Source organism: Petaurus breviceps, unplaced genomic scaffold (assembly GCF_028583685.1).
Source record: "Petaurus breviceps papuanus isolate PSGF00001 unplaced genomic scaffold, PetGlider_PUasm1.0 90650, whole genome shotgun sequence".
Taxonomy (NCBI): Eukaryota; Metazoa; Chordata; class Mammalia; order Diprotodontia; family Petauridae; genus Petaurus; species Petaurus breviceps.
Window position 1 is genome coordinate 4,939,729 of NW_027187299.1, and position 18,745 is coordinate 4,958,473.

General features: G+C 38.5%; 1 protein-coding gene across 1 annotated transcript in view; it reads right to left on the bottom strand.

The window, feature by feature from the left end:
* Positions 1-18,745, bottom strand: part of DISC1 (DISC1 scaffold protein) — a 555,671-nt gene that overhangs the window by 99,748 nt on the left and 437,178 nt on the right. Inside the window, exon 10 of the mRNA XM_069064870.1 lies at positions 16,738-16,798. Within this exon, the coding sequence (XP_068920971.1) occupies positions 16,738-16,798 (61 nt within the window). The remainder of the gene's footprint in view (positions 1-16,737; positions 16,799-18,745) is intronic.

Below are 18,745 nucleotides of genomic sequence, written 5' to 3' on the forward strand. Positions count from 1 at the left end.
GTTTATCCTGGTCAAGTCATTTAACTTCCCTGAGTCTCAGTTTTCCCATCTTTAGAGGGTGGAACTTGGACTAGAAAGCCCTTGGGGTCCCTTCCAGTACTAGCTCTATGGTCCTATGGACATTATTAGGAGACCTTCCATTTCCATTTTTATTTCAGAGCCAATTTGGAAGCCAAATTCTCACTTCTAGTAACTATGGCTGTTGTCCAGGAGAATCTTATCTGAGGGGAATTCTCCATTAGAATGTAATCTAAGACACCAGAAGCCAGACATCATTATCATACTTATTACATAAGCAAATGAGCATTGACAGCCTTGGTGGTGGGGAGGAGGGGAGGAAAAGGAGGGAAGAAGCTGAAGCCAAATTTCCCAGGAAGTTGGTTTCACTTGAATAACTTCTCTGAAGGATGCCTCTTTTAGATGTGTGAAATCAGGTGAGGCATGCTCCAGGTTAGATACACAGAACTGTGCTCTCGCCTTTCTTTGGAAAATAGGGCAGCAAGAGATCTCAAAGAAAGGTCTCTCCCCTTCATGGTCTAGTAAGCAGGCAACTGCCCAGATCAGCACACCTCGTGTCAAAGCCAGACTTTTCAATCCTGAACATTCTCCTTTTAGTAGCTACAAAAAAAAATTGACAAATGCCATCATCAGAGCAAAAACAAACATTGCTAAGTAGCAATAAATCAAGGGAAATATGGAGGCTGAGAGTCAATTAAGGGGGACTGGTCGGTGTTCATTTGCAAAGTGAGATGGCCCTGCCTCATTACCAGTCTGCACAGGGAGAATATATGCCACCGCTTGTGAGAACCAGGGGGGTGTTCATTTATTTTCTCATTTCCAGAATAATAAAGAAAATAACTCAATCAAATGGCTTTGTGTAATTGTCACAAGTCATCATCTTTGTTATTTCCTTCTCCCCAGTCCCCTAAATAATTTTATGATTTCTATCAAGGAGATTTAAGGAGAAAGGGGGAAAAAAGGCACAACTCAAAGGCCCTGTTTTTGTGATGAATGGAAGTGACAGAATTATCTTCTGAGGCTTAGAGTACAGTACAATCACATTAAATTCCCTCAGCTCAAGAAATGTCATCTTTACATCGGCTGCTACAGGGAGAAAAAAAAAATGTTTTCCGCCTGAGGCAGTTGTGATAAGGGATTTAAGGCCCAACACTGTGTGGGCCAAGAGATATAATGGGAAGCATCCCAGCATCTAAAGTGTCTGTAGCTCCCTATTTTGTAACTAATGTTCTCACACTTGTTGTGTGACTCCAGGAAGCTGGGGAGTGGGGCTGTACAAGTGGGAGAGGGGAGCTGGGGAAGAAAGGCACTAAATGAGTCACTGGAAAGTTTATGTGCAATATTGTGTCTAACCTACATTTGCCAGGATGCTGTCATCAGTAAAGTAAGAAAAGTGCATTAAGAAGATGCGTTTAAAATGGTGCCACATGAGAAATGGGTCCATGAAATGTTCTAAGAGGAGTTTTACTTTTATTAATCATGTGGTTGGAGTTAACAGGTTCATCACCCGTTGGCAAATTAAACTATCATGCAATCTTGACAACTCTTCTTTGAATCATTAAAAAGCCTTGTCACTTAATTAATGATAAATTGGTTCTCTACCTACTGGGGTTCCCACTGACACCACGATTAATTTTTCCTTTAGATTTTCTCAACTCTTCAGCATAACTGCAAGAGCAAAATACAAGTAATGCCATGAAGATCTCAAAACTTCTGGTCCGTCCTCCCCCCACCCCCACCCCCTGCCCTTGAAATCTTCTGATCTGGGCAATTTTTTTCAGTTAATTGGGATTTGAATTTGTTGCAGGAAGCCAATCCTATTTGTTCCCATATTTTTTGTTAATGTCCCTAAAATTACTTTGTATCTACCATGCAAATATTTCATATCTACTTTTCTGTGTACCTATTTAGTGCCCCTTACTCCCCAGAAAATAAGCTCCTTTAGGGCAGAGTCTATGATGCTTCTGTCTTTGTATCCTTATGAAGCCTAGTGCCTGGCACATAGCAGGCAATTAATAAATGCTGGTTGAAAAAATGTTAAATTTTAAAATATGATGGATGTAGTGAAATGGATAAATTATGACATATTCTGGCATTTCTAAGTGTATAAAGGCATAAATAGTATGGAATCATGGAAGAAAAAAGTATAAACATAATTCTACCCAAACTTTTTCCCTTAGTACAATTGAGTATAACATGGTATCTATAACAACTGATAAATAGATCAAAGATAGAGTTGTTCATCTTTCTTCCCAAGCTATCACTCATTTTTAGCTTTGGAAGTCAATAAATAAATTGAGTAATTGATTTCAGTGGGCAATATGACCATATCAATGGCCTCCCAGGCCAGGAAGTATGGGATCAGTCTCAATATCCCATTTTTTCCTCCTCTATCATCCAATCTTTTTTTATTTTTAACCAAATCTCTCCATTTTCAGTTTTAATTTCCTCTCCTTAATGAGACCATCTTCCCTTCTTTTGTCTTTAGCGTTAGTGGTAAGGACACCTAGATTGAAGGTCCTATGATGCTACCAAAAAAAAAGTATTTCAGAGGGTTATAAGTAGAATAGAATGAATGTAAAACCATGAAGCTGTCAACCTAAAGATTAATAGGAATGACATCTTTCACGGTGTTTGAAAGTTTCCAGGTATGTGTGTGTGTGTGTGTGTGTGTGTGTGTATATATACACACACACATACATGTATACATATATATATATACATATAGAGAGATTTCTATATCAAACTTTTGAAGTATTATGCCATGTATACATAAGGATGGTAAAGGTCAGAGGGGAAATGACTCACCCAAAATGAAACCTTTTTTTCCTTCACCTAAAAATAGATGTACTTGTCCTTCCTTCTCCCCCTTTATGGCCATGGGCTTCCAAATTCTCAAATGTGAATCAATTAAGACCAGAGGACCCCATAGATAAGATATGAATGGCACATGGAGTAAAAAATATTACTCTCAAATGCCACTAAAGTCTAAGTTGGATCTCAAACAAGTGGAAAGGTTTGGGGGGGATATAGGGGCCAGTGCCTCAAGTCATGTTATGCAGCCCTTTGTCTCTTTACTTAGATTTTATATTAAAGAAGATTAATAAATCCTTGTGAAGTAAAACAAATATTTAGATAAGAGTGATATAAATTAATCAATCATATGTAACACCATTTGGACATGAGATCATTTCTGAAAAGAAAAGGGAAGAAAGTTCCAAAGGGGGGTTCGGGGGTCGGGGAGGGGGTTCTTTTGGAACATTCATGAGGAAGACTCTAAATGCTCTAAATTAAATTGGTAATAACAAGAGGAATACTCTTAGATTACTTCTTTCTCTTTTTTCCTCCATTACTCCTTCCTTCCTTCATCTTTTCTTCCTCCTTCTTCCCTTTTTCCTTCCTTTCTCTTTTTTTCCTTCACTCTCTTTTTCTTTATTTTTTTCTCCAATATATCTCTTCTCCTTCTCCCCTAAGCCTTTGGTCTTTTTCTTTTAAGAAAGTATCTCAAGTCCATATGATTGATTGATTTATATCACTATTATCTAAATATCCCATAGAGATGTTCTTATCTTCCTTTTTTAAAAAATAGACTTGATACTAAGAAGGAGGTATCTGAGATGGGAATGTTTTTGTCTTTTTTAGCCTAAAGGAAAAGCTTTCTTACTGAGAGAAATTAAGGGCTATGAGTTCAGAAAGATTTGGGTTGTTTGTTTTTTTTTCCTCTAAGCAACTGCATCCTTGAATGATACATAATTTGGACATTTTAGGGAGGAAAATTTCTGACTGTAAGTATTAAATCACTCAGAGATCTGAAAATAAATTAGGAAAATATAGCACTACAAGATTAGTACTAATTTTAATGTTATTTCCTATTTAATTTTCTCTTAATAACATCTCAATGTCTATGTAAGTTATTTTAATCATCCTTCCCCCCTCCACCTCCTGAGCTCCCCTTTTATATATTGACTTCCATCATTAGAATATAAGCTCCTTGAAAGCAGGAACTATATTTTCTCTAGTAATTTTATCTTCAGCACTTAGAAAAATGTCTGCCAGATTGTAAATACTTAATAAAGGTTTATTGACTGACTGACTGCCCACCCTAGCTAATTTGCCAGAGTGTGCTGTCATTTTTGAGGTAGGGGAAGGGAAGAAAGTGAGGAAGAGAGAAGGGACTAGGATCAGAAAATTAACCCAAAGTCCACACACTGTTCATGACAGGTCAGTAGCATCTCCTCACAAGGAAATCAGTTAATCTGGCAACATCCTGTGAGGCCATCTTGGACTGGGTGTGGGGAGAAGTGAAGGGGGAAAGAACCAGCATTTATTAAGTATCTACCATATTCCAGGAATTATTTTAAGCATTTTACAAATGTTATCTTCAATTCCGTGAGGGAGGTTCTATTATTATTCCATTTTACAGTTGAGGAAACTGAGGTTCAAAGAGGTTACATGCTTTGCCCTGGTTCACACAGAGTAAGTACCTAAGGCTGGATTTGAACTCAGGTTTTCCCAAATCCAGGCCCATGGTACCATCTAGCTCCCCAAATTCTCATTTGATATTTTTGATAGCATTTTATAACACATATATTTTATAGCATTTTAAAAAAATAACCTTATTTTTCATCTTGAGTTTCAAATTCTCTCCCCCTCCCTCTAGCCCTTGCCCCATTCAGCGAGAAGACAAGCAATATGATATCTATTATACATGTGAAGTCATGCAAAACATATTTCCATAGTGGCCATGTTGCCAAAAAAAAGGGCAAGAAAAACAAGTGAAAAAAAAATGCTTCATTCTATACTCAGAATTCATCAGTTTGCTCTCTCAGGGTGCATAGCATTTTTCATCATCTCATTTGATTTTCACAATAACCCTGGAGGTAGGTTCTGATATTATCTCTATTTTACAGTTGAGAAAACTGGGGCTGATAGGGGTTAAGTGACTTGCCCAGGGTCATATAGCTAGTAAGTCAGATCTACATTAGGGTGCATCTCATTTTTCTTTTTGCATCTAGAGACCTAAGTTAACTGGCTGTTTTAAATCAAGAATAGATGTATTCCTCTATAGGAATTCTGAGGAGGGAAAGATCACTATGGGCTGGATAACAGAGACCCTGGGTAATTAAATGACTTGCTGATGGTCATACAATTAGTACACGACAGAGGTGGTATTTGAACCCAGGTCAGAGAAGGACTCAAAGACATAGAAATCTGAACTGAACTTTGGAAGGTAGGGACAACTCTGAATAGTGGAGACAGGCAGAAGGGTAACATGTAGCAGAAAGAATACCATACTTGGACTTCAGATCATTTAGGTTTAGATATGAATATATCCATAAGGCAATTGATTTGGAGTAAGGAAGACCTGAATTCAGTCTTAGACACTTACTAGCTATGTGGCTCTGGGCAAGTCACTTAACCTCTGTCTTCCTCAGTTTCCTCTTCTATAAAATAGGGATAATATTAGAACCTTCCTTCTAGGGTTGTTAGTAATATCAAATAAGAAAATATATGTAAAATACTCTGCAAATCTTAAAGCTATGTAAATGTATGTTGTTATAAATACAAGCTATCCTTTAACCACACTGAACCCCCATTTTGATAACTTAAATAGGGATGGTAACACCAACACACTTTAAGGCTTAAAACCATTTTCCTTCCAACAAGCCTGTAAGGTAGATAGTACACATATTAAATATCCATTTTTATAGACCAGAAAATAGATTGGAACAGATTAAGTGATTTGTACATCATCATAATTTAAATACCTGCCTAGTTAGATTATTGTGAGAAAAGTACTTTAACTATTATATGAATGTGAGCTATTACTATCCCCCATATATAGGGAGGATTCATAGGCCAAGATGAAAGTAGATGGCCTCCCTGGAACAGCATGAGAAAAAGTACAGATGCAGAAAGACTAGTAAACTCCAGGAAAATAAAATAGACCTTTGTAGTTAGAATGGAAGTTTCATAAATAAGTCAATTGATAAGCATTTCTATTTCCTCATTTTCTATGTGCCAAGTATTTGGCTAGCATTGAAGATATAAATGTAATGGGGGAGGAGACTGGCCAATGAGAGCCAGGCCCTTTGAGAATGCTGAGATTTGCCCTTCATGGTGGGTTAGACAGAGAATGTGCCAGGTATTTCTTGTTTGGTTCCAATCCAACACATGAAACTTTGGGGAGGCAATTTCCAGCTAGGAGTGCCTGAGAGGCTGGCGTCATGAGGCCAAAAATCTTTCTAATTTGATTTGGAGGCAGAAGGAGTGATGACTCAGGAGAGGCTAAGCCAGAACTAAGTGTGTATGCAAAAGATCTGAGCAAATGATCTTTCACTCATTTCCCTGGACGCTTTCAAGTGAGGAGGGTTGCTTTGAGCTGCGGGGTATGTTTTTAGGGAGGAGGGGAGAGAGTAGGGAGAGGGAGAGCTAGTGGCTTCCCCACTATCCTACCCTAGTCTAAGTCACCTCTCTTTCTTTGGTGAGTTCCCAAAGTTCAGGAGGTCCATAAGAGTCATCAGGAGAGGTCCCACCAGCGAGTGATTAGTAGAGCTAATGACATGCCTGCAGATCGAGGTGACTGATAGTCCCCCAAGGATGAAGAAGCTTCAGGAAACATGACCTCTTGTGACAGAGAGTAAAGCTGGCTATAAACTCTAGAAAAGCACCGATCCTCAGAGACAAGCATAGAGCCATACCAAAAGGAGAATGTTCTATAGGGAAGAAAGAATTTCTAGAGACAGGAGAAAGTAGGTACCCCTTAGTCACATGCATCTTATGGATATATGTCTCAGTCCTTAATATATTGTAAGTTTGAGATCACTTTCCCTGGGGACCTTGTATTCATATTCAAGGAAGAATTTGCCTCCTACAGGGGGGAAATGTATAATTGTTGTTTTTATTCTGCCTTCTCAGTAAATATTCTTTTCTAGAAACTAATTGGTATGAACGTCTAGGTTGATATTGGAGTGCCCACATGATGGAAGCTCAGTAGTATCTGTTATGGTAATGGGATCTGAAGATCTTCCATGGCCCTTGAACTTGCTGACGTAGCAGGCAGGGGTGGAGCAAGAAGGTGCTGGAGCCAAGTAGGAGCCAGGCTGGAGCCAGCATGGTGACTGAAAGTGGCAGTGGCAGCAGGTTTTTTTTTTTGAGCCAGCTAGAATTTCTGCTAAGAATTTCTACTAGAATTCCTCCCACTGAGGAATGCCAGGGACAAGAACTGCGGGAACAGGAGCTGCTGGGAGCAAGCTATGTGAAGGCTGAGAGGTTACCATGAGTGAGGAGAGGAGGATCTTTGCCTGAGGTAGACTGTTCTGTTTTGAAGGCTTGAGAATGTGGGTGTTTACTGCATTAACCATGTGTGCCAACTCTGTGGCTACTGTGATGGCTTCGACTTTCTGGTTTGGGGACTCAGTTTTCTGGTGTTTGAATAAATGTTCTAGCTATGTTCTCCATGTAGAGATCCTGTTACATTTGTGATTAATCAGTATATTTATAGTTCCCATAGGCATTGTGAATACTGCATTGTTGATACAGCATCATATTATAAGCCCTTAGCACTCCCAAGGAAGAAGTAATTCTTCACACTACAAAAAGAATGCAAGTTTCTTTAAGGAAGGAAGTATTTCATTGTTTTGCATAACACTTTCCAAGTCAGTATGAGCTGGGAGGAGTACTATACAAAAAAATGAAGTATTCTTTGCCTTCAAGAAACTTATATTCTCTTGGTGGAAAAACATGTATACATTAACCATATATGAAATAAATATACTGAATGTATATACAAGAAAAGACAGCTGGCAGGTCGGAAAAACCCTCATGAAGGAGATGGATTTTGGAATGATCTTTGGGACTCTAAAAAGCAGAGGTGAGGAAGGGTTTATTCCAATCAAATGGAGGTTGGAGTCCAATTGTTAAGGATGTTAAATGCCAAGAGTAATTTGTATTTGATTTTCAATCAATTGAAGTGTATTGCATAGAGAGATGATGAAGTCAGACTCGTGCTTTAGGAAAATCATTTTGGCAGCTGTGTAGAGGAGAATGAATTGGATAACACAGAGATTTGAGTCAAGAAAACCAATTTAGAGGCTAATTCAATAGTGCAGGAAAGAGAAACTGAGTTAGAGTAGTAGTTATACATGAGTGGAGAGAAAGGAATGAATACATTAGAGATGCTGTGGAGGTAGAATCAACAAGACTTGTCAATTGATGATATGAGGACAGGGAGGCAGGAAGCAGAGAGAACAAGGAATCAAGGACCACTCTAAGCTAGCTAAACTGGGTACTTGGAAGAGTGATTCCCTGGACTGAAATAGGGAAATTTGGAAAAGGAGTAACATGGAGAAGGAGTTAAAGAATTCTCTTTGAGATACATTTAGTTTGAGATGTTTATGGGGTATGTAGTTTCAAGTGTCCTATAGACTGATATAGAACTAGAGCTCAGCAATGACTAACATAACAGCAGACAATGATGTTAGGAATGTAGTTTGAACTCAGATTCTGTAATTTTTTTTTAATGCCAAGGGACTAGAATTTGTCTAGTTAAACAAAAGGGGGTCATCAAAGATTTTTAAACAAAGACGAAATTTGATGAAATTGTTTTTTTTGGAAAGATTAATCTGGCAGTGATTTGCTGGTTAAAATGGAAGATGCCCAATATATACCAAGAGTAAGAAGATAAATCAAATAATTACTGTATATCAAGGGGTTAGTGGGTTTTTTAGTTTTTTTTTTTAATTTTTTGGTCTGTTTTTGTTTCTTTTCTCTATTCTTTACTTGTGTTCTGGCATTTGAGTCTAAAATAAAATAAAAATTAAAAACTGGGTCTTTTTATCTTGCTTAGACTAGATTTCACCATTGATTAGTACAGAAGTTCTGACCTGCTCCAACCTGGGATTTGCCTTCCCCCACCTTCTCAGGAAAAAGGGTTCACCATATTGGCTTAGGACACTGAAGCTCAGAACCCCCAAAAGCAAACAATCCATCAACCTTGGTCTCCCCAATAGCAGAGATTACAGGTGTAAACCGAGGCATGTACTAGGAACCACTTCAGAGGTGACTCTAATAAGCCTGATATATAAATGAGTAAACCCTAAGGCCACTGGGCCCACCCCTTTACCTTCAAAGAATCTCTCTATTTGACCCTCATATTGGGGAGTGGCACAATCTCCCAACTCAAGCATCCTGAGACTCTCCTTATATAAATGGCCCTGTGTGACGCAGGTTCTGGTTATCTATGGACCCCCTTCTTTTTCCTCTCCTCCACAAACCTTGTCTCACTTCTATGCTTAAGTTTCAACTGAGTCCTGAGTACACATTCTTCCTTAATCTCTGAACCTCCAGAGGACTGCCTCTTGAACCCGAGGAACTTCACTCTAACCTCAGGAGATCCCTGACCTATTCTAAGGCACCATGCTACTGAAAATGGTTTGACAATTGGTACCTAGGAAATTTTGTAATCCCTCTATCCATTTTGTTTTAAATGAAAAGCATCATGTCTATTACCTTTAGGGATCTCATTCACTTCTAAGCCTTGCCTGTGAAGTGAGTCAAAAGCTCAAAGTCCATTGCAAACACCAGCTCCAGTGGGTGAAGATTAGTAGCAACAACCCTAGAATAAAAATTTTCTTAGGCCTTCAGCTGTCATGTTGTGAAACACCTCAGAGGTGACTAAGGGGCATAAGCTTCTGGAAGAAGGTCTTAAATGCTAATCCAGGACACTGACTTCTTTTTTTTTCACTCTGTCCTGTACTCTCATCTGCCTTCTCCAGTCATAGCCTCTTTTTCCTTTCACAGTTCACTTCTACTATAAACCTCCCAGGTCTGAGCCCTTCTCTCTTCTCCGCTCTTATAATAGCCTCCAAATCTTTCAGCTTACTCTCTATACTCTTTATATACCATCTCCTATATCACTGCCCGAATTATTGTCCTAACAAACTACTCTGATCACATCACTCAAAAAACTGCCATGGGTCCACAATGCTTACTGGAAAAAGTATAAAATCCTGATCCTGGCATTCAAGGCTCTCAACAATCCAGTCCCAATCTTACTTTTGAGTCTTATTCCCCACTACTCCCCTTCTTGTCAAACTGAATTACTCACCATCTGCATTATTGCCCTGCCCTCTTCTATGTCTATGCTCATGCCATCTGTTCCTCTTGGAATGATCTCCATCCATTGTAATTCTACTCTTCCTTTTAGGTCCCAATCAGGTGCTATATCCTTATAGGCCATTTTCCCTGATCCTTCCTCCCACCTTCCAACTAAAAATGTCCCTGTCCTCTTCAGGTTTCTCATAGCATTTGGAGGTTTCTTCTTTAAAACTTAAGGTAAAGACAGCACATCAGGAGGGGGAGGGGTATATGTGAATCCATATAGCATCCTCTCCCTGTATGGGCAATATCACGTGTATGTGTATTGCTATGCCCATTGCAACTTCCAGTTCAAGTAGCTAGGGGTATCTGAGTTAGCTATAGCTGCCATTACTGAGAAGGAAAAAAGCCCAGCAAGAAAGTCCAATGACCCCTCCTCTCTCTATCTTACATCTATACTAACAACATAAAATAAAAATTAGTTTTTAAAATTTCAAGTAAATTTCTAGTAAGATTTTTAAAATCTTCATTATTTCTTTATGACATTAAAAAGTACCTCTGATCTGGTATTTACTAGCTTCATGATAATATAGATTAAATCCAAGTATGGATTTCTTAGGTATAGTGTATATTCAGAAAGCAAATTGAAATACTTTTGGAAAATTGAAAGAAAGAGGGGGGGAAGGAAATAGATCATATGTACATGTGTGTATGCATGCATGTATATATATATATATATATGAAAACATATCTATCTGGGATGGGAGAGACTTGGCCCAGCCATGCCTGAAGACATGTGATCTACTATTTGATAGTAATTAATTTTCTCCCAGAAACTGGGTGGTTGGAAATAAAATCTATAGGAAAATGCAACCCATCTATGAACCTAAGAAATGTCTCTTCAAACTGTAGATTTAATGGAGAATAAAACCAGGTTTGATTATGAGGTCCAAGAGACTTAAATTTAAAGTTTTGGCAACTCTAAGCCTAAAAGAAAAGGAAGGGCCTGGTCCTCCACCATTAAAGTAGAAAGCTTTAACTTTCCTGGCTCAGTCACACACCATTAAAACTGGAGAGCAAGAAAAACAGACGACAGGGTACGCAGTCACTTCATGCAGGCTCAGCTTCTGCCTCCTTGGCAGGCCACTCTCTCTATTTCACAGGGCAGGGTTTATTTAGTCGCTGACTCTGGAAGGCTGCACAGAACTAGGCCTTCCAGCTGCTCTTTCCTCCTAATTTTTTTTTTCCTTGCAGTCTTGATAAAGAACAGGCAGCCTAGAGCATATGGAAATGATAACAAACCCAAATGAAACCTCTCCTTTAGGTAAAAACTTCAGATATTAAATTAGGGAAAAGGAGAGGTACATTTAGGTAACCTTCCCATGACTCCTGATACCCCAAAGCAAATCCTATTGTGAATAAATCTTAGGGGCCCATCTTTGGTCCTGAAATAGGCAGTTTGGCTGGTTGTACAAGTGATATCCATGAAATAAATGCCAACTGTGCCCTTCATTTAACATTAGGCAAATTCCACCTGATGAGACATGGGATTTTGTATGAGAGCACAAGGAACCTCCATTTCAGCAAACAGCCACATCAGCCACACGTGACTTAGCAGCCGACTCTCCCAACTTGACTCTCTTCCCCCCAACTCCGTGTTCCCCCATTTTTTTAGTTCCCTTTTATGTGTGGTCTTCTTTCTTTAAAATCTAATCTCCTTCAGGGTAGATACTGTCTCTCTTCTTGTATTTGTATTTCAGTGCTTAGAACAGTGCCTTAAACCTATTAAGTGCTTAATAAATGTTCTATTAGTCTACTGATTGATCTATACATTGATCAGTCTGTCTATCCATAAAATCCCATTCCTGTAAAGTTCTCAGGAAGGAGTACAAGCAGGCTTCAATTTTATCCTGCATCCTCGACACCTAGCTTTTCATAACTTTAAGTGCTTCAAAGTAAGAACGAAAACCTTAATGCCACCTCATCTGAGTTGGTTGGGTTGTTTTCAAAACAGCAAATGATTAAATCTAACTCTGGCTCTTAGGCACTAGCTTATAAGAGGTTCTTCTATTAAACCCTAAGGAAAGAAACAGTCTATTCAGTTCCCAAGTACTTTGAGCTTGTGATTTCCAAACCTGATAGCCCTTAAAGGGGGTAGATTGAGCTTTATTCAATTTACTCATGGATTTTTCCACCATCTAGTCTTTAAGATGAAAAAAATGCATTTTTATTTCCTCTGATTTATCTGCCTTTTAACAGGTGTTGTGTAAAAACTACTGAGGCAGCCCATTCAACTTCTGGATAAATCAAATCATTGGGAATTTTTTTTCTGACATTAGACCCCAAATCTACATCTTTCCTGCTTGTACCCTTTGCTCTTAGTTCTGTCTTCTAGAAGTTGAATGACCCTTCCACATGACAACCCTTAAAACATTTGGACAAGGCTGTCATACCCTCACTCTCCTAAATTTTCTCCTCAAGCTAAATATCTTTAATTCCTTCAAAAGATCTCTGTTCTGGTCACTTTCCTCTGCAAACTTTCCACTTTATCTATTGTCTTCCTAAAAATGAGACCCCTATAACTCAACAAAATACTTTAGGCATGCCAGAAGGGAGGGCAGGGCAATTGGGGTTAAGTGACTTGCCCAAGGTCACACGGCTAGTAAGTGTTAAGTTTCTGAGGCCTGATTTGAACTCAGGTCCTCCTGACTCCAGGGTGGGTGCTCTATTCACTGTGTCACCTAGCCACCCCCATAATTCTTTTTTTTTTAAAGCAATAGGGGTTAAGTAACTTGCTCAAGGTTACACGGCCAGTTATTTCTGGGTGTGGTACTGAGTATCGGAGCCCAGATTTGATCCCCAGGTCATCCTGACACTGGAGCCGGTGCTCTTACTCGCTGAGCCACCTGGCCGCCCCTGCACCCCCATAATTCTTAATGTAACTTAAGAATGCATGAACTTTTTGGCTGCCATGTTAAATAGTTGACTCATATTGAATTTTCAGTCCATTGAACTCACTAAACATTTTTAGGTAGGTTGTTATCCAGCCACTGCTCCCCCATCAGTTACTCATGAAATTTGTTTTAGATCGAAATATAAGACTTTATACCTTTATTCTTATTAAAAATCATCTTATTAGGGGGCAGCTAGGTGGTGTAGTGAATAGAGCACCGGCCCTGGAGTCATGAGGACCTGAGTTCAAATCCAGTCTCAGACACTTAATACCAAAACTAGCCATGTCACCTTGGTCAAGTCACTTAACCCCAATTGCCCTGCATTCCCCCCTTCTAAAAAGCAAAAAAAAAAATTTAAAACAAATTATCTTATTGGATTCAGACTCACATTCTAGTTGATCAAGATAATAATAGCTAACACTTCGATAGCACTTACTATATGCCAGGCACTATGCTAAGCATTTTACAATTATTTTCTCATTTGATCCACAAAACAACCTAGGATAGTAAAATGTAATTATTATCTCCATTCATCAGATGAAGCCACTGAGGCAAACAGAGGTTAAATGATTTGCCCAGGGTCTTATAGCTAGGAAATATCAGCTACTGGGTTTGAACTCAACTCTTCCTGGCTCTGGACACTTAGCTGCCTTTAAGATCCTATGCAACATTTAGTTATACCTTCCAAATTTTATAAATATGCTATTTCTGCCCTTGATTGATGGATGAAAATTGGTGAAAATGGTGGGGAAAAAGGATAGTGAAAAAATTGGTAAAAAAAATATTACACATAGGCAGTCAACTAGAGATCTTCCAAAAACTGACAATATGAAACAATATATGTCAATTTTCTCAGGAGAGTATTTGTAGCTATGAATATGAATGTAGTATATGCTTGCTATCAGATATAGCTGCTATACTGTGCCTGTGTTGATTTTGCTAAAACAGTTTTCTTTTCTTTTTTTTTTAAGCAATCAGGGTTAAGTAACTTGCTCAAGGTTACACAGCCAGTTATTATTTCTGGGTATGGTGCTGAGTATCTCAGCCCAGATTTGATCCAGGTCATCCCGACACTGGAGCCGGTGCTCTTACTCGCTGAGCCACCTGGCCACCCCTGCTAAAACAGTTTTCTTTGATAAAACAGAGGGTTCAATGGGGAAAGGGATTAAGGTAATGTAATGAGGGTATAAAAACGAAAGGCAACAATGAAGTATTTTAAAGGTGAAATTCAACCATGAATGACCAATCTTTGTTTCTGGCTTTTCAGCTAGTTCTCAAATCCAACCTATTACCTAGGTCACAGTTTTCTATCTTTCCCACAAAAATAGCTTGAGAAAATAATTGTTTACTTCTCTACTCCATGGTATAAGGATCAAGGAATCTAAAATTTCTTCTCCTTTCTCCTGGGCAGCAGGTGGAATGGCCATAGCACTGATACTAAGGATCACTTGAGGACACTCAAAAACCTCTGTTATCAAGTACCCATTTGGTGATTCTTCTTTTCTGATCATGTTATCTGTTAGGCATGGCAGTGTAAGGAACAGGGAATAAGTATATGTAGTATTAGTATAACACAGCTAAGTGGATTACTTCTAAAACATGAGTTTCTATTTCAAATACTGATATGAAATCATTCTAGAAATGCACGAGACTATTGATATGAAAACTAGGTTGTCAGCCCACATTAGTTCTATAAGTCAAGAATTTTGAATGATTAGAATCCAATTTCATAAGATTTAAGGGGATAGGCTCTGATCTGTTGACCAGTGCAGACTAATCAAGCTAACTCAATAGGAAGTTTTAGATAATTGTTTCTAATAGCTAGCAAACTATCACTAATTTGCTAGTAATTATGAAGAAGCTATCAAGAGAAAAGACTCCTGCTCAAATAGCATAATTTTGTTGATACACATCTCCTTTCATGCACATGGACAGATATATATTTGAATGTCAGATATGCCATGTTTTGAATTTAGAAATAAGGAAGAAAGGTTCATATACTACTATATCCTGTATGAAAAGTGATCATGACATTAGTGTTGTATATTTTTTCTCTAATTTTGAAAAGGTTGCAGAAGCACACAGAGGATTTCAGGAAAATGCTCAAAAGAAGATAACCAGGAAAATACATTGCCTCAGTATCCCCAAACTGTAGAGGAGATGAGTCAATATTAAGTCAGGGTACCTGATGCTAGCATAGGTCGTAGAAGTGGGAGACACTTCTCATATATTCTTTGCTGCCTAGTTGTCACACTGATTCTAATTCCTCGCTCCTTCTGGGCACCCAAAGTTCCTCATGTGGAAGCAAATGGTCAGTGGATGATTTAAAGAAGTTGCTTGCACAACATCAGAAACAAATATGACCTTATTAAGATTTTGGAGTATACCTCAGGAATAAGATCTCCCCTCTCATAATCTTTTAAGGGAAAGGTGTCATTTTAGCCATAGTGTCTATGTTAGTAGGCAATGCTTTAAGAAAGAGCCTACTAGTGGGTCATTTAACAGTTTCCAAAATAGTAGCAAAACTGTCTCCATAAAAATAAATAACTACCTAGGAAGAAGGCCTTTATTATGTTTCAGAACTTGCTTTCTTAATTAGGAGCAGATCCTAGTACTTGAGATTTATTGGTTGCTTTTTTTAAAGGACATGTCTTCAGGAACTGAAAACTTTTTGACATGCTATAACATCATGTACATTTTTCAAATCTGCATTCCTACTCGAGGCAAAAAAAAAATCAACCAAGAATTTTCATGCTGGTTTTGATTTAGGATTCAAAACAGAACCTATGAAGTGCATTTTTTCATTGTTCCAAAACATGCATGAACTGGTTTAAAACCCACAGGACCCCCTTAGCCATGACAGTAAAAGGAAAAGAGACTAAGTAACAATTTCAGATTTTAACAACATCAACAAGATTCTCCTTCTTATTCTGAAATGTGAAATCCAAGTTGCATTTCTTCCTACTCTCAAAATTTAGGAATGTATTTATTGGTTCCCCTCCCTAAAACAAAGGAGTGAAAAGGGGGTGGGGAATGATCATACATGATACCTGCTCTCTGCCATGTTCAAAGCCCATTCCTTAGCTTGTTTATTTATTATAGAAAGAGACTGCACTCTATTGCATTTCCAGGACTTCCCAAAACTAGGATTGGCATCTTGAGGGTGGCATTAATTTTAACTAAATTCTATTATAACTATTTGGGAAGCCCTTCACAATCTAGCCTTTCCTACCTTTTCAATCTTCTTACACCTGTGAAACAGTCAGAAGGCCAGTTCCAAAAACAAGACATTCCATCTCTAATCTCTAAACATATTCTTTGGCTGTCCAACATGCCTGGAATGCTCTTCCTCTTCCACTGCACTAGATGATCTCCCATTATGTCCCAACTGAAATCCCAGGAAACCTTCCCTAGTCCCTCCTAATTCTAGTTTCTTCTCTCTTTTAACTATTTTTTTAAATTTATCCTGAATATGGCTTGCTTTGTATACATTTGTTTCCATGTTGTTTTCCTCATTAGATTGTGATCTTCTTGAGGTCAGGGACTGTCTTTTGCCTCTTTTTGTGTCCCTAGTGCTTAGTACAGTACCTGGCATATGGTAAGCACTTAAGAAATATTTGATTGATTTGAATTCATTAACAGGATTTTTACTGTGTACTATCCTCACCTGTGTAATTTATCTTCCAGTATTTCCATGTACTTTACAGTATTTTCCTTCACACTGTTCTCTGTAGGAAAAAAAAAAGGAAAGTTAACATAAGAAAGTGTATAAATTGACCTAGAGCACTCAAAAAGTAAAGATGTCTTGTCCTATGAGGAATCCAACCCCCTCAACTTACAGGTCTGAACTGAGGCTCGGAAGGGTTAACTGACTAGACCAGTAACTTCCACATGTAAAGTGTGCTTACGTATAGGATCTCGTGTTTGTGCCTCCTCTGAGAACCAAAAAGCAGGGTTTGTGCTTATCAGAAGATTAAAAACCAATGGACAAATCAGTAGCCATACTACTAGGAATGTACTTCAGAGGTTCACCATTTCTAGTATTATCAGCAGAGAATTCAAATAAATAAAATATGGTTGGTCGTACTGTACTCCTAAAGGTTTGAAGATGTATCAGTTCTTTTGGGCCAGGGGGGACACCATTCAGTGCACCAAAGATACAATGTATCTCTGGTTGGCAGGTCATAATTGCTAGGTAACTTATCTCTGCATTAGCTACCACACCTCTACTTTCTAGTAGACATTACCTTGTCTCTGTTCAGCATCTCTGCTGGTCTTGTGGTTGTCAAACTTCTCCTTCTGCGTTCCAGGTCATTTTGGGGGAGCTATCAGTTCTCTGAAAGGTGGTAGTGACTAAAAAGCCTCTCCCTAACAAGGTAGATTGACAACTCTTTTAGCTTATGCCTCAGGCTATGAGCTGCTACATTTAGGCACAATCAACAAAACACAGCTGGAATGCTCTCATATTAAGATTTGTTATATTCTTTTGACTATTTCTGGTACTAATTTGAAACCTAGGATCCCCACAAAATACTGCATAAAGTAGAGTTAGGAAATTCCTTTTAAGCCTTATTGGATCCTCAATAGAGGTACTGTGCTCCCAACACCCATTTTGGGAACTTTGCACAAAAAGTCCCTACAGGAGCTGTGTAGAGGCTAAGACTACCAAGTCTACCAGCCTGCCACCAACCTCCTTGATTATCATAGAAAAAAAAGTTGAACAAGAACAAAAGGCAAGTGAAACAGGTCAAACAATTGTATCATCCACCCCACCCCTCAATCTTCATTCACATTCCTATTTTATTATACATATCTGTCAGCAACAACACATCTCTGGCTTTCACCCTGTCTTCTGGTTAGCACAAAACCTCAGTCTCCCAAGAGGTAAATATCTAAATGACAGAGCAATGCACCTGAGTGGCTGTTATTTTTTTTTCTAGTTGGAACAGCATCCTCTAGAGGTCACTTTGAAAATATATTTCTGAAGACAAATCCTTCCCTCATTCAACCACCAGTGAACTGAATCTTTAGTATCACTTTCCCTAGACTAATATAAAAGCACAGGTAACTGTGTGCCAAGTGGCTCCATTCTGCAGGCAAAAACACTCTGGGAACATGTTCCATTTCACTTACTAGCACTGCGACTATGGGCAAGGCACGTCACCTCTCTGAGCCTCAGTTTCCTCATTTATAAAATCTGGATTATAATATTTAGACTACTACCATACAGGATAGTTTTTAAGGAAAGTATATCATAAACCTTGAAATAATAAGCAAATATGAGCTATTATTTCTTCAAACATTAAGCTTGAACTATTACTTTGGGGCAAAAAAATTAAATGAATCTATTCCACAGTCAAAGGTCTCAAAAGTGAAAACACACATTTAAATCCCTGCCCCCTCCCCGACATTCACATGAGACAGTACAATATTATCATCTTGTTTTAGCCAGAGAGAGTTAGACATATCATTCCTAAGTCAATGTTTATTGCTTAACTAACTGCCCATGGATATAGGGAATCAATGATGATCTAGAACTCCTGCAAACCTGATCTTTTTCTCCTTCTTTCCTATTTGTTTCTTCCTCCTTTTTCTCCTTCTTCCTCTTTCCTCTTTGTCTATTCCTTAAATCCTTTCATGCTCTTCATTCTTCAACCTGACAAAGTACCTATAAG